This window comes from Vipera ursinii, assembly GCF_947247035.1.
Source record: "Vipera ursinii genome assembly, chromosome: 2".
Taxonomy (NCBI): domain Eukaryota; kingdom Metazoa; phylum Chordata; class Lepidosauria; order Squamata; family Viperidae; genus Vipera; species Vipera ursinii.
The window spans coordinates 253,754,994-253,769,297 of record NC_139513.1 but is presented as its reverse complement, the minus strand read 5'-3'; the positions used below and the strand labels follow the sequence as shown (position 1 = coordinate 253,769,297).

At 34.1% G+C, this 14,304-nt stretch overlaps 1 protein-coding gene across 10 annotated transcripts in view; it reads right to left on the bottom strand.

Annotated features, from left to right (window-relative positions):
• ARB2A (ARB2 cotranscriptional regulator A) overlaps positions 1–14,304 on the bottom strand; it is a 229,572-nt gene that overhangs the window by 39,733 nt on the left and 175,535 nt on the right. Inside the window, exon 11 of one of the 10 annotated variants that reach the window (XR_014491446.1) lies at positions 255–412. The exons of 7 other annotated variants lie outside the window; for them this stretch is intronic. Coding sequence is in view for 2 of the 3 variants with exons in the window: in XM_083354582.1 (XP_083210708.1) it covers positions 402–412 (11 nt within the window). In the remaining variant the exon portion in view is untranslated. Of the gene's footprint in view, positions 1–232; positions 413–5,283; positions 5,310–14,304 lie in introns of those variants that run through there. 2 more of the 10 variants (XM_083354582.1, XM_083354583.1) reach the window with 2 other exon arrangements.

The window sequence follows — 14,304 nt, the reverse complement described above, 5'->3', positions numbered from 1 at the left end:
GATTAACTCTTCTTAAAAAAACATTCACAAGAATACCATTTGAATTAATTAATAAACATCTTGCCGCTCTTTGTCTGTTACTCCATTTCTGGCTATTTTCCTTATACTGTACTTTGATTCCATTTCATTCCCTCCTCTATTTGTTCATCTTGCCATATCCCACTCCCCTGTCACTTGCTGCCCTCTGCTTTTCTCTAGAACTTCTGTTGTGTCCTACATGGCTCATTCTTGGTCTTCTGTTTTTTTATCTGTACCTCTTTTCAAATGTCACTTCTTCTTTCACTTCCTCCTGTCCATTTTTAATTCTTTGCTGCATTTATGCCCATCCTCTATTCATCTCGATTCCTTCCTCTACTTGTTTTACCTCTTTGTCATATATCTCATTTACTTTCTTGCTCCTGTCATCCCTCATCTGAAAAGATAATGAAAGAAGGCAAGTGAGAAGAACCTGACATGTACGACATGCATACATTATTGTATCTGAATTTATCCAGGTATGAAGACATCCTTATTTGTTAATTAGTGATGTGATTTTGGCTATATGTAAACAAAGACTAAGTGCTGTATGAAAAAAAATCCTTTCTAAAATGCTAGCTGGAATTTGCTTGAATCTCATAGTTCTTGACTTTACAGTAAAAATATTAAACTAACTCTTGTTTGAACCATTGTTCAAAATCTGTATTTTACCCTGTGGCATAATGAGTTTGTGTATCTGTGTATGTGGTAGGAAAGAATCCTATATCCCCCTTTAGAAGTCTGTTGGATCAAAGCTGACTTCATTGTCAAAATCAATCACACCTTGGAATCTCCTTCCTCCCTAGCTGTTTTTGCTTTCATCTGCATTAGTTTAGTCTCTGATCCAAAGGCTATTTAAATGTAGCTTCAAGGGCACACTAACAAACATTCTTTTACTCTATCATTGAAAAAATGTTCTAGATAGCTGTCTAGGTTTAAATAATGATTACAAAGTAAAATTTGTTTGTAGGGTAGAATACACATCATTTTTAAGCTATAAGTAACTCTAATGTTAACCTAAGAAAGTCACTTTGGATCAGAATCCTAATGACTTCAGCCCACCTCCTGGCACAGTTCCAGGCTCAATCAAACTGCTGGCACCAGCAATTTTAAATGGTCAGTCTGAGAAATCAGTGAATCTTTTTTGAAAATATAATTGAAAGGGGGATTGGATATGTAGCAGAACCATAGCAGTAGACAAAAACCTCTAATCTGGGATCTCAGTCTAAATCAGGCCCTGTTGTCTTATATCAGAATAAAAGATTTGAGGTAATGAAATGTCTGATCTTATGAGTTTTGGAAAAATAAACCAACAAAAAACCCCCAAAAAACACAATAGGATTACCTGCATTATTGAATTTAATGGAAAGTTAGTAGTTTGTACACAAAGTTAAAAGAAAAATAGAAAAGTAGCCTATTCTGTACTTGTTCAAGCAAAATCTGGGTTCAAAGTCACCCTATACATTTTGCTAGCTTTCCCTAGCAGATTTGACACCCAAGTAGCACTGAATGTTATATTTTATTGTTAAATTATGACAATTCTTCTTCAGCTTTGGGAAGGAAAAAAAATACAAAATAAAGATTTTTAATTTCTACAGCATTATGTTTGTTTTTTAATTGTTCATTCAAAGAAATTACTATGAATTATAATTACAAGAACATATATTTATTTCAACCGATTATCTATTTAAGAGATTTTAAATAATCAGGATAGTACAATGATGTTTCAGTGATAAGGAAATAATATGACTGTTGAAATACTATAAAGACTTTCTCTCTGATATGTTGGTGGTTTTAGATTATTCAATAGTTGACACTATCCTTTTCAATACTTTTAAACACCCCAAGATTTAATAATTAGGAACAATCTATTATTTTTAATTCACTTTAGAAAAAAATTTCTCTACAATGTTAAGTAAATATATTAAAATTCATTTATTATATATATATATATATACCGGTATATTATTTTTGTTCTTGCTTTTGAATAAATAAATGCCTTTCTTTTCTTGTTTCACAGAAAAAATGCTGTGCCTGAACTAAAGTCTCAGGCGAAAAGCTCATATAGTTCCTTTGTGCTTCTGCTGAGTCAACTAGATATCTCATGTAAATTATTTTGATGGATATTTAAGTGAAAAATTCTATTTTTACTTTCCCATATTCTTGAAAATTATATTTGTAAACACCAATATTTTGTTACTTCTATCCACGTTGGTTATATTGCTGATGAGTATTTCTCTCTATTTCAATTTCAGAATCATTCTTCAGTTGTAATATCACTAGTGTATCCTGCCTTTTGTCTGTGAAATGTATAATGTACAGCAAAACTAAGGAGAACAAAAGCAAAACTGAATGAGAAAAAGACCATAATTTAACCATATAGATATATGTTGTAATTTGAACATTGAGATATCCATTTTTGGAATAATCATATGAAGAGATCATTTGAATGTGATTATAATGGCAAAATAGCATTACACATGGAATATAAAGAACTGAGCCTTATGAAGTATTTGGGGTATCACCACTTAATCAGACTAAAAAGGTATTCTTTATCCCACACAAAATCTCCCTTAGAGATTGGTGAGCTATGGTCATAATTATTGCCTCAAATATTTTCCAGCATGACAACATTACTTTATTTTATAAGATGTATTGGAGCTGAAAAAGGCAGCAGGATCAACTGCAGTTGGCAGCAGTCCTAGGGGAAAATAATAAAACAGGCAGAAGTCATGTATGACTATGAGTAACATTAACACCACAAGATTGTTGTTGAAGATGAAATATATGGTTGCATGGACTGGACAGAATGATCCTGATGGAGAGGGGTGCCAGTTAGAGAATATTTTTCATTTTAGTAAGGATTAAAAAGAGCCTTGGTGGATCAGTGGGTTAATGCCTCCTTAAGTAACACCAGCTGCCTGCAATTAGTGCAGGTTCGGCTCCCACCAGGCTCAAGGTTGACTCAGCCTTCCATCCTTCCGAGGTAGGTAAAATGAGGACCCAGATTGTTAGGGGCAATAAGCTGACTTTGTAATAATGCCGCTTGGGTGTGTGTGTGTGAAAGCCCTAATAAGCAGGCATATACATAGAATGAAGGCTACTGCTAAGCTTGTAAGCCGCTCTGAGTCTTTGGAGAAGGGCGGGATATAAATGGAATTTAAAAAAAATTAAAAGATGCAGTAAAGAACAGGTCCATCATCAGATGTTCTAAATATATAACTTGGAAATTAATAAATTCCTGCTTCAGGAATTTGCATAATTCCAGCTTGTAGCATGCTTGCTTTTCAGTCTTTTGAGGTCTGTTCTGCTTGTACTAACAGTTTGAACTGCCCAAGTACAAATTCAAATATCCACACCTCACACTACTTCTAAGCAGACTAGCCATTATGAAGCTTCAAAACAGGACAACCACCACATTGTAGAAAAGTCTCAATGCAGATGTACTAAATTGTGATTTTTGTAAGATAAAAATTTATCTTGCAGTAAAAATTACTGGAGACACAATTCAAATTAATTTAAGGTGTAAAATATTTGGATTCATTTTGACTTAGGTGTTGACTGAAAATAAATATTGGGAATAATTTTTCCCTGTTATCAGGCTTTCTTATGATACCAAATTATATTTTCTCTATTCATTGGCATTATGTGGACAAACTGCTAAAGAATCAAATACCTGTAAATACATGATCTGTGGTAGAACAATTTTTTATAACACAGATATATAAAGTTATATAGACATATAACTATACAGGTCCTGAACAATTGACGAAGCATTTAAAAACAGTTTTTAAAATGATTGTTCAAGAAAGATTCAGTTTGGTTTGGGGATAGAGAATATACAACAATTTCTTCAAAGGCTTTCCTGTTTGGAATTAAATATTTAAATAATATTTACCCATGACAATTTGACCATTTTAAGAGACAAAAAAGTAAGGCCACACTTGGAATACTGCATCCAGTTTTGGTCACCACGATGTAAAAAAGATGTTGAGACTTTAGAAAGAGTACAGAGAAGAGCAACAAAGATGATTAGGGGACTGGACACTAAAACATATAACGAATGGTTGCTGGAACTGGGTATGTCTAGTTTAATGGAGAAGGACGAGAGGGGACATGATAGCAGCGTTCCAATATCTCAGGGGCTGCCACAAAGAGGAGGGACTCAAGCTATTCTCCAAAGCGCCCAAAGGCAGGACAAGAAGCAACGGATGGAAAGTAATCAAGGAGAGAAGCAACCTAGAACTAAGGAGAAACTTCCTGACAGTTAGAACAATTAATCAGTGGAACAACCTGCCTCCAGAAGCTGTGAATGCTCCAACACTGGAAGTTTTTAAGAAGAGACTGGACAGCCATTTGTCCGAAATGTTATAGGGTTTCCTTCCTGAACAGGGGGTTGGACTAGACGACCTCCAAGGTCCCTTCCAACTTTATTATTATAAAACCTTTATTCATAAAACATGAACCTCAGTCAACTGAACACTCAAACTGACTGGCACTAGTAGTTGACATGGGCTGCTGCCAGCATCCTACGTATCAACCAGGTATCTCCTTAAAATGTAAGATGTTCCGAGTAGCGCAGTTTTTTGTAGCTTTGCTGGAGTTATTGCAAGAAGTTGCAATTACTTGATGTGTTTTGTAAAGTTTTTGGACATAGTTCCCAGTGCCCCGATGACAATGGGTATCACTGTTACGCATTTCATCCATAATCGCGTAGTTTCGATGGCCAGGTCATGGTATTTCATAATTTTTTCCAGTTCTTTTTCTTCGACTCTGGCATCTCCTGGTACAGCGATATCAATAAGCTGAAAACTTCGGTTCTGTACAACTGTGATATCTGGCGTGTTGTGTTCCAAATGGCAATCTGTCTGTATTCGGAAGTCCCACAAGGTCTTCATCCTCTCATTCTCGACAACTTTTTCCACCCTATGTTCCCACGACTTTTTGGACACAGGCAAGTTGTATTTTTTACATAATGCCCAGTGGATTAGTTTAGCAACTTGGTCATGTCTAGCTTTGTTATTATTATTATTATTATTATTATTATTATTATTATTATTATTATTATTATTATTATTATTATTATCAGAGAGCAAAACATAGTAAGATGAAGCCACTGATTTTGTTTTTACATCAAAGTCCTGAAGTAACCCAATGAGCTTTCACTTATGTATGCATCATCATATGATACAGAAATTTGCCTGTAGCATTACAAAACAGACAGCCTTGATACAAAGTTTTCTCCAGGAGTTAACAGACAAACTGGGTCTTCCTATTTCTTATTTATGTCCTGTCTAGGAATAGAAAATAAATTGTTATAGATGAGGCAAAACTCATTAAGCAGGTCTTCAAAAGTTAGAAAAGGCAAGCAATACACTATTGAGAGCTCATTCATGTTTGAAGCAAGATTTCACTAATCTCTGATCATGAAAATAATAAAAACATTCTCCAATATCCCTTAAATATTCTGTGTATTTTTTCACCATAATGACAACATTGATATGGAGGGGAATAAAAGTGAGTTTATAAAACAATTTTAAAATATTGAAACTGCAAAATGAAGTTAAAATAGTGAATTAGTATTAATAATGGGGAAAAATGAATCCATCTGAATTAAGAATTAATTTAATTATGGTGGCTAAAGTTTGTCTTAAAAGTTTCAATTAAAGCATATACACTATTTCTTTCACCTGATTGTAGCCCCATATGGCAAGGTCAGTCCTTTCAGTGAACAAACAGCTCAGTCGCCTCCAGTGTAGCTGTTATCTTCCCCAACAAGGGGAGACATTTGGCACAGCCTAAAGCTGGGGCATGAACCCTGGCTAAGCTTAAGACATTTATCTGACAGCATCAGCTGACACTCCACAAACACATTTGCTCTCCGTGACCCCAGAGCATTTGTGATTAATCAAAAATGTATCTTGAATCTTGAGAACAAGCTACAAGCAGGCACACACAAAAAAGAATATGCTCTCGATCTCGTTTATCGACTCAAGAGGTATATTGAATTTAGAAATAGCAAATAGAATAAAATGGTCAATATGTTCTCACTTGTCCATGGAAGAGCAAACTTTATCCCTCAAGCAAGAAACATTGATCATGTAAATGTTTGAGCTGTTTTGTTTTCTTCTCTTTTTTAGGTTTTAAAAAAGCACAACCAATGTATTTATATGTTAGGGGAGAAATATTAGAGAAGTGCATTTACTACAAGATAACTGAACAATATAACTTGAGAAAATGTGAATGTGCTCCTAAGTTGTAGCTGAAGATTTTTATTCAACTATGTATTTTGTAACTTTTTGTAGGCGGTTGCAAAAAGATCTTAAGAAAAGATTTTAAAGGAGCTTTAAAATTTAATGAAGTCACATAATTTACTTTAGAGAAAGTTCCCTATCTTAATCTAAATGAGGCAGAGGTATAACCTATCCCCTATGCATTGTTTACAATTTATAATTTATGTCTCTTTTTGAAATACCCTGCTTTCTAGTCATCTAAGTGATATGATTAGCATTTGAATATCATAATATTCTACTTTACAAAAACCAGAATAGAAGCTTTTAGAGCTTTTAGTATTGTAATTCAATTTGCAAGAAGAGTGCTTCACTTATAAGTAATTAGTTGTGTGTGTGTGGGAAATCCCCCAAAAGTATCCATATTTAATACATAATGGATATAACTTATAAATACCTCCACAATTACACATATATCTATTTCATTCTTTCCTGATTACTTACCACTTAGATTGCAAGCCTATGTTTCTTCAAAACAGACCTCTTATTCTATCTATAGAATAAGGGCCTTTGGTCTCTGTTGACATAACAAACTTTCATAGCATGTGCTCTCAATAAAATGTTTGTACTAATTAGAAGACATAAACTCATGCTGAGATATCATATGAATTATATTTTGCATCTCCAAAACTCACAGCAGTATGATTGTTACTGCTAACATTTTCAACTAATTCTCCCCATGCCACTCAGTATTTCAGAATTATCTTGAACTATATTAAAATTGATTTATTGCTTAATGTAATCAATCAAACTTCAAAATACATGCTTTAGTAATCTATATTTCAGTAATTTTTAAAAAATTCAGACTGAATTTTTTTCCACACTTTTTGCAAACATTTAGCACTTCAGTGCAACAATAGAACTGTACAACTAAACTTGCTGAATATCAGACCTATAAAACGTAAGGCTACTGTTACTTATGGAGCTGTTTCAGTGGTGGGATTCAAATACAGTCATGCTCGAAATTGTTGGCACCCCAGAAATTTTTCCAGAAAATCAAGTATTTCTCACAGAAAAGTATTGCAGGAACACATGTTTTGCTATACACAGGTTTATTCCCTTTGTGTGTATTGGAACACAACAAAAAAGGGAGGAAAAAAAGCAAATTGGACATAATGTCAAACAAAACTCCAAAAATGGGCTGGACAAAATTATTGGCATAATTATTGGGAATAAACCTGTGTATAGCAAAACATGTGTTCCTGCAATACTTTTCTGTGAGAAATACTTGATTTTCTGGAAAAATTTCTGGGGTGCCAACAATTTCGAGCATGACTGTATGTGAACAACCGGTTCTCTGTGTGGATGCTACTTCCAGAAGTCCATTCTGGGCCTGGGCAACAAAAAATTAGCTACCGGTGGTGCGAACTGGCTGAATCCCACCATTGAGCTGTTTGCTTCACATGCTTTACAGCATTATTTCCATGGAAAATAACTAACTTACTTATTTTGTTTCTGTGCATTAGTGTCATTTATAAAACGCTCATAGTTTCTGTACAGGTTGCATGACAGAAGCTTTATATGTGCTTATACTACAAAAACTAACATGAATTGAAACACTAGACACCCCAGCTGTATGTTTTGGCATCCATGGTGAAAATGAGCAGAAAATCTAGCTGTTCCATATCAAGAAGTATTTTTACTAGTGCTAATATGCCTTAAATACCTTGTTCCACAGATGAGTGGCCTGGCACCTGCTGCATGAGAAATAGCCAATTACTGTTCAGTGCCTCTAATTTTCTGATTCAATTAGCATGCTTCAGAGCTTTCCAGTTTAATTGCAAACTACTTCAGTTAGCTCTCTGATTAATCATTGCCCATCTGCAAGCCATCGGAAAACTTAGTGGAACAAATTTGTGTACTTTGGAATGCTGGGAGCTTAGCAAATCAAACTTGTTTTGGTATATAAAGCTTTAATTTTGTTTGCCCTTTTCAGCTGCACTTGTAAAAAGCTCTGTACTGATTAAACAGGAAATCCAGACAATAATATGCTACATTATGCATATAATTACTGTAAATACAGCCGAGACTGGAGAAACATCATTTAAGGTTAGGCACTAACATGTATGGAGTAGGAGGTCAAGACAACACATTTGGAATCAATTTCTTCCCATTATACAAGAAAATAAATATCACAAAAACAATCATGTGACACTACCAATATGTATACTTTTGGTAATGTTATTTTAAGCACATGTACAAGTAAGTATAACTGATTTTAGATGTACTGTATCATGTATCTATGTAGTTTTATTGAGAGATTTTACGGAATTAGAGGCATTATACCGGCAAAGAATCTATTATGATGGCATAACTGGATCCTATATAAGGAATATAAGGAAAATTTGCATTCAAGTAAATATTGCTAACATGAAAATTGAAAAAGGAAATATGTTTTTTATTACTCTGATGTCTCCTTTCCTACAATCTCAAGCAAAGACTCTCATTCTATATGAGTGTTATGCTAAACCACTGTTAGATGGACATTTAGGGTAATCTGCTAATAGGTTGTCACCTGCCCCCTATATCTCAGCTATAACATTAACTCTGGAGAATCTTTGGGGATCACAATACCATTTTTTCCTGCCCTATCAATTTATTTCTTAAAGGCCTTTCCACTTTTCCTTTTATCCACTAGACCAGGGGTAGGCAACCTCGGCTCTTTTATGACTCATGGACTTCAACTCCCAGAATTCCTGAATCAGATATGCTGACTCAGGAATTCTGGGAGTTGAAGTCCATGAGTCATAAAAGAGCCAAGGTTGCCTACCCCTGCACTAGACTCACAGATTTCAAGCATAATATTTTCATGAGGTATTTCTTCTCTTTTAATATGATATAGGACTGTTAGTTAAGGATTGGTTAATTTAGAAGTAGGTATCAAATGAAAAATTGCTATTAGTCAAGCCTCTAAGTTTTGCTGAGGCACAAACAAACACACACACACACACACACACACACAAACAGAACTCCACCTCCCTGGCACGCCCCATCTGACCGACCCACTCACCATTCCAGCAGTCCTCCTGTCTCTTCCTCCTCTGCCGCCATGTGCAGTCCGAGGAAGAAAAAAGGTTTGTGGGCAGTCCCACAAACAGCTTGTGGGAAGTTCCACAAGCCAAAGGACTTCAACCAATCAATTCAAGCTTTGCAAGTTTTTTTTCCCATGAGAAGTTTGAATTGATTGGTTGAACGTTTTTAGTCCCACTTTTTTTTTTTGACTGCACCTGGCAGAGGACTGGTAGCTGCAGGAGACAGCTGAAAGAGCCGCATGCGGCTCCGGAGCTGTGGGTTGCCGACCCGTGGACTAGATGACCTCCAAGGTCCCTTCCAACTTTATTATTATTATTATTACATTAGGTGTCAATCATTTGGAATAAGCAGAAAATTGTTCATTTCCAACTCAATGAAAGAACTTAAATCTAGCTTAACTGTATGTATATATGTGTTCAATATCTAAATTATCTTTTAGATTTAACAAGCAATCAATTTAAAGGGAAGTTAAAATAGTTTTTATATTAAAAAGCGGTAAAACCCAAATAGATTAAAGATGTTTTCACAGTTTACTGAAAATGATCAGAAATGAGGCTAATTTTCCGTAGGAAGATATTTTACAATTGAATCACTTCAGTTATCTGAACCCTTTTAAAATATTCTGTAAAAGCTCATTCTATGAAAATCACAACCTTTGTTACTTGTATTCAAACATCTACTATTTAAACAGGAAAACACTCAGCAAAAAACTACAACCCTGAAATATACCTCCTCCAATTTATCTTTGTTCTTGTAACTTTGTTCACTAGAGTCTAAGATCTAGCAACCCACTATTCCAAGGTAAAACCTATCTAATCCAATCAGTACCTATGATATCCAATCCAATACCTATGATATCTAACCAATCTTGGAACAATTCAGAAAAGTATATTGTAATAACAACAACAACAACAATAATGGTTAGCTTCTGTAAAAAATCAGACTGACTACAAGCAACAGCATGACAAAGGAGTAACAATGGTGCATTGGATGTTCTGCAAGAAATACCATTTTCTGCAAGCAAGAACTGATGGGACCATAGAATAGATAAAATAATAGAAGAAGCTAAAGTGCTCTGGGGCTTTAGAATTCAGACAGGTACCTGCCACAAAACACTTCAATCTTGACAATTGTCAATAAGTAAGGTGAAAAAATATGGATAGTGGATGTGGCAATACTTGGGAGATAGCAGAATAAAAGCGCAAAAACTGAAGAACAAGAAAATACAAAGATGTGCAAATAGAAATAGAATGACTGTGGCAAAAGAAAGCAAGAGTAGTACCAATAGTAATAGGTGTTTTGGGTGCAATCCCAAAACAACTGGAGCACCATCTGGATACCATTGGCATTGACAAAATCACATCAGTCAATTGCAAAAGGCAGCTTAACTCGGAACAGCTCATAGCCTGTGATAATAGCGTTAACATCATAAAACATCCCAGGTCCCTGAAAAGGTCTGGATAGGTGGATAAAAATACCAAATCCAGTTTGCATGTTTGGCTGACTCGGCAACAATAAATCATAATTTATTAAATGTATATGCCATCTCTGCAATAATAAGAAATAATTTTGGGAAAGAGAATCTGTTGCATCTTCTCTGGATCTTCTTCAACTTTATCACTTCATCATATCCAGGTTTCACTAGGAATTAATTGTGAGAATTTTGAATATCTGCTGATACACTGGATTATTTCTCATGAATTTTAAATATCACTAGGAAGTTCAGTAGAAATAGAACTGCGTATTACAGAGTGGACAAACATGCATGTGTATATCATGTTTGTCCACTCTGTAATACACAGTTCTATTTCTACTGAACTTCCCAGTGATATTTAAAATTGACACATTGGTTAGCTGTTGAGATTTAGTAGAGAAATGGTCTGTAAGGTCCATGAAGACTAGAATGGGGAAAATGTGTTTCCCTTTATGTAACATTTATATTTTCATATGTGAAACCTGTACATTATTGGACTTCATTTTGTGTGCTTCTTAGGTGTATGAATAAAACAATAGATAGCTACAATGCCAATTTTTTCTCTGGAACATAAATAAAATAAGGGCTTTGTTTGTTTATCAGTTCTTGATTTCAATCAATTAATGTCTTCAAATGTGGGTAATGAATTTTAAAAAGTGTGATTACATATATGTGTCTTAGAATAAGAACATGGAAACATATATAGCCATTTTTCAAAACACATAGGCTTCATACTGGCACTAAAACTTTGTCATTGGTTCGTATTAATGACAGGACAGATGGAAGGGAACAAGTTACTGTTCTGGGATTACGTTGGTCTGGACTACCATCAGTTGCCACTATAAATTATGAGAAAAAATACTGATTCTACAAATGGCAAATGAAGCTAAAAAGAATCACTTTTATATTCTGCAACCCCCCAAAATTGGTAGTCAATGCAACAGCAGGAGAGGTAAACATTGATTCAGTGGCACACTATTATACATTTTAAAATAAATAACCAAACACATGTAGGAGGAGGACTACGTTATTGCTGTCTTAGATCACATGGTAAAGAGAAACTGGTATTATCTAAGTATTAAAATATTTTAGTATTTTAAATACTTAACATTTTCCTAAATCATATTGGGGAAAAATGCTGTTAGAAAATTAGGATAATGTAAATACTTGATTTCATTTTGTATTTTAAGCTTGTATGAAAGAACCTTATGTAAAAAATCATATATATTTTTAACAGGATATAGAGGTAATTTAACAGGATACAAAAATAATTTAATTATTAGTATTTAATGATGCTAAGATTGAAACCTATGAATATTTAGTTCAGACTTGGTGGTAAAACTCACTTAATACAGCTAAATTTATATCTGAGTAAATGAGCATAACATTTTTTATCTTTTCCTATTCTCATGTTTCTTTGGGTTAAATGTTGTATTGTATGAAATTTAATATAAAATCAAACAAAAGTATTTGTTGCATTTCTAAAATTCAGCAGAAATAGATATTTCTTGAAGGGAATTCCTTGAGTCATTACTACCCAATCATAAGAACATAGAAGACAGAATAACAGAGTTGGAAGGGACCCTGGAGGTCTTCTAGTCCAAATCCCTGCCCATGGCAAGAGATCCCATATCATTGTGAACTTTCTTTGGGTTTAATGGGATGGAAACATGTGATCATAGAAAGAATAACAGAATAACAGAACAGAGTAAGATTCAGAACAATTTTGCTTCTATGATTGTCACTAATAAACATATTACTAAAACACTGTGAAATATAAGTGAAATATAAGAGCCTTGGTGGAGCAGTGGGCTAATGCCTCCTTAAGTAACACCAGCTGCCTGTAATTAGTGCAGGTTCAAGTCCCACCAGGCTCAAGGTTGACTCAGCCTTCCATCCTTCCGAGATAGGTAAAATGAGGACCCAGATTGTTGGGGGCAATAAGCTGACTTTGTAATAATGCCGTTTGGGGGGCGGCGAAAGCCCTAATAAGCAGGCATATACATAGAATGAAGGCTATTGCTAAGCACATTGATTTGTGCTTTAAATTGTAAGCCGCCCTGAGTCTTCGGAGAAGGGCGGGATATAAATGGGATTAAAAACAACAACAACAAAAAAAGAAAATTAATTTTGAACCACCCAAAAACTGTACAAATGGAAAAGTTTGAGAGAAAAATATTCTGATCTTTTTAAATATATATGTCTATGAACAAACAGTGGCTTAAGTATTCACAAAAAAGATTAACTGCAACTGATTGTTACATTTAAGCCATCACTGAAAGGTCTCATACTGGTGCGGTTTATTGTCTAATGTATTTAGCTTATATTAGCTTATATTTTCATTCTGCTCTAATAACTTATCCACAGTTTTTAAACTTTTAAGTTAAAAACATCAGCCTGAAATTGTTTTAATATTTAAGTGAGAGGCAAACTTAGACGTCAGGGTCATCTATTTTTAATCAATATCCTTAGAATTGAAACACATCTTTTTCTTTAGAAAAAGGATCCATAGATCATGTTCTACATATGGACCCATATTACAAAGAAGGAATTGATTTATTCCCACTCTCCTATTATTCCATCTTTGAGGACAATTTTTATACCCTCATTCTGTGCCCACACGTTCAACTTACCTCTGTCCCACATCTTTCCTCCCATCAAAAAAGTAAAGCAGTTACAACAATTTAATAACTTCTAAAAAGTAATTTTGCTTAAGTTTTACCCCACATGAAAATTTAATTCTCTACCTTTAATCAGAAAATTATAAGCAACAGTTCAATATTTGTGAATATTATAGTCTCTAGACTGGAGAAAAACGTATACCAATGCACTCATATATTTTATATCATATTTTGCATTGTTATAATGGGTTATTGACTTATACCAGGTTTAAGGGACTAAAGTAGTATTCAATAATAACTCCGTGATTCATGTCTATTGTATATGCCTAAGGTTCATTCATCCTAAGCAATTTAGTCAATAACCAATTTTTATATATCTATCTCCTTCAAAATTCCAAACTAACAATCTCTGCTGTTTTTTAAAAAATATTTTACAAACAGACTAACATTTCCCATAGAAATCAATATGGGGGTGATCTATTAGCCTAAAATTTGAAGCACTGCAGTGCAGACATATTAAAAATATTGATTTCACAAGCTACTGAAATTTTGATTGACTTTAATGTTTGTAAGCAGCAATAACAGAATTTCAATGAGTGAAACAAAGTTTTGATTAAAATTATAGATCTTTTAAAAAAATTGACTGTTTTACTATTTAAAGTATATCAGACACTTGGTCTGTCACAGCAGTAGTAAGTACATATCTTACAAATATCTTAATCTATTGCATTATATATAATCAATTTTCAATATTATAACATTGTTTTATGATTTCTAATGCGATTGAAATTTCATTAGAAGTATTCTTGTCTTGCTTGCTTGTTATGCTTCTTTGACTTTCATTACAGAAATGTAAGTGATTTGATCCCAT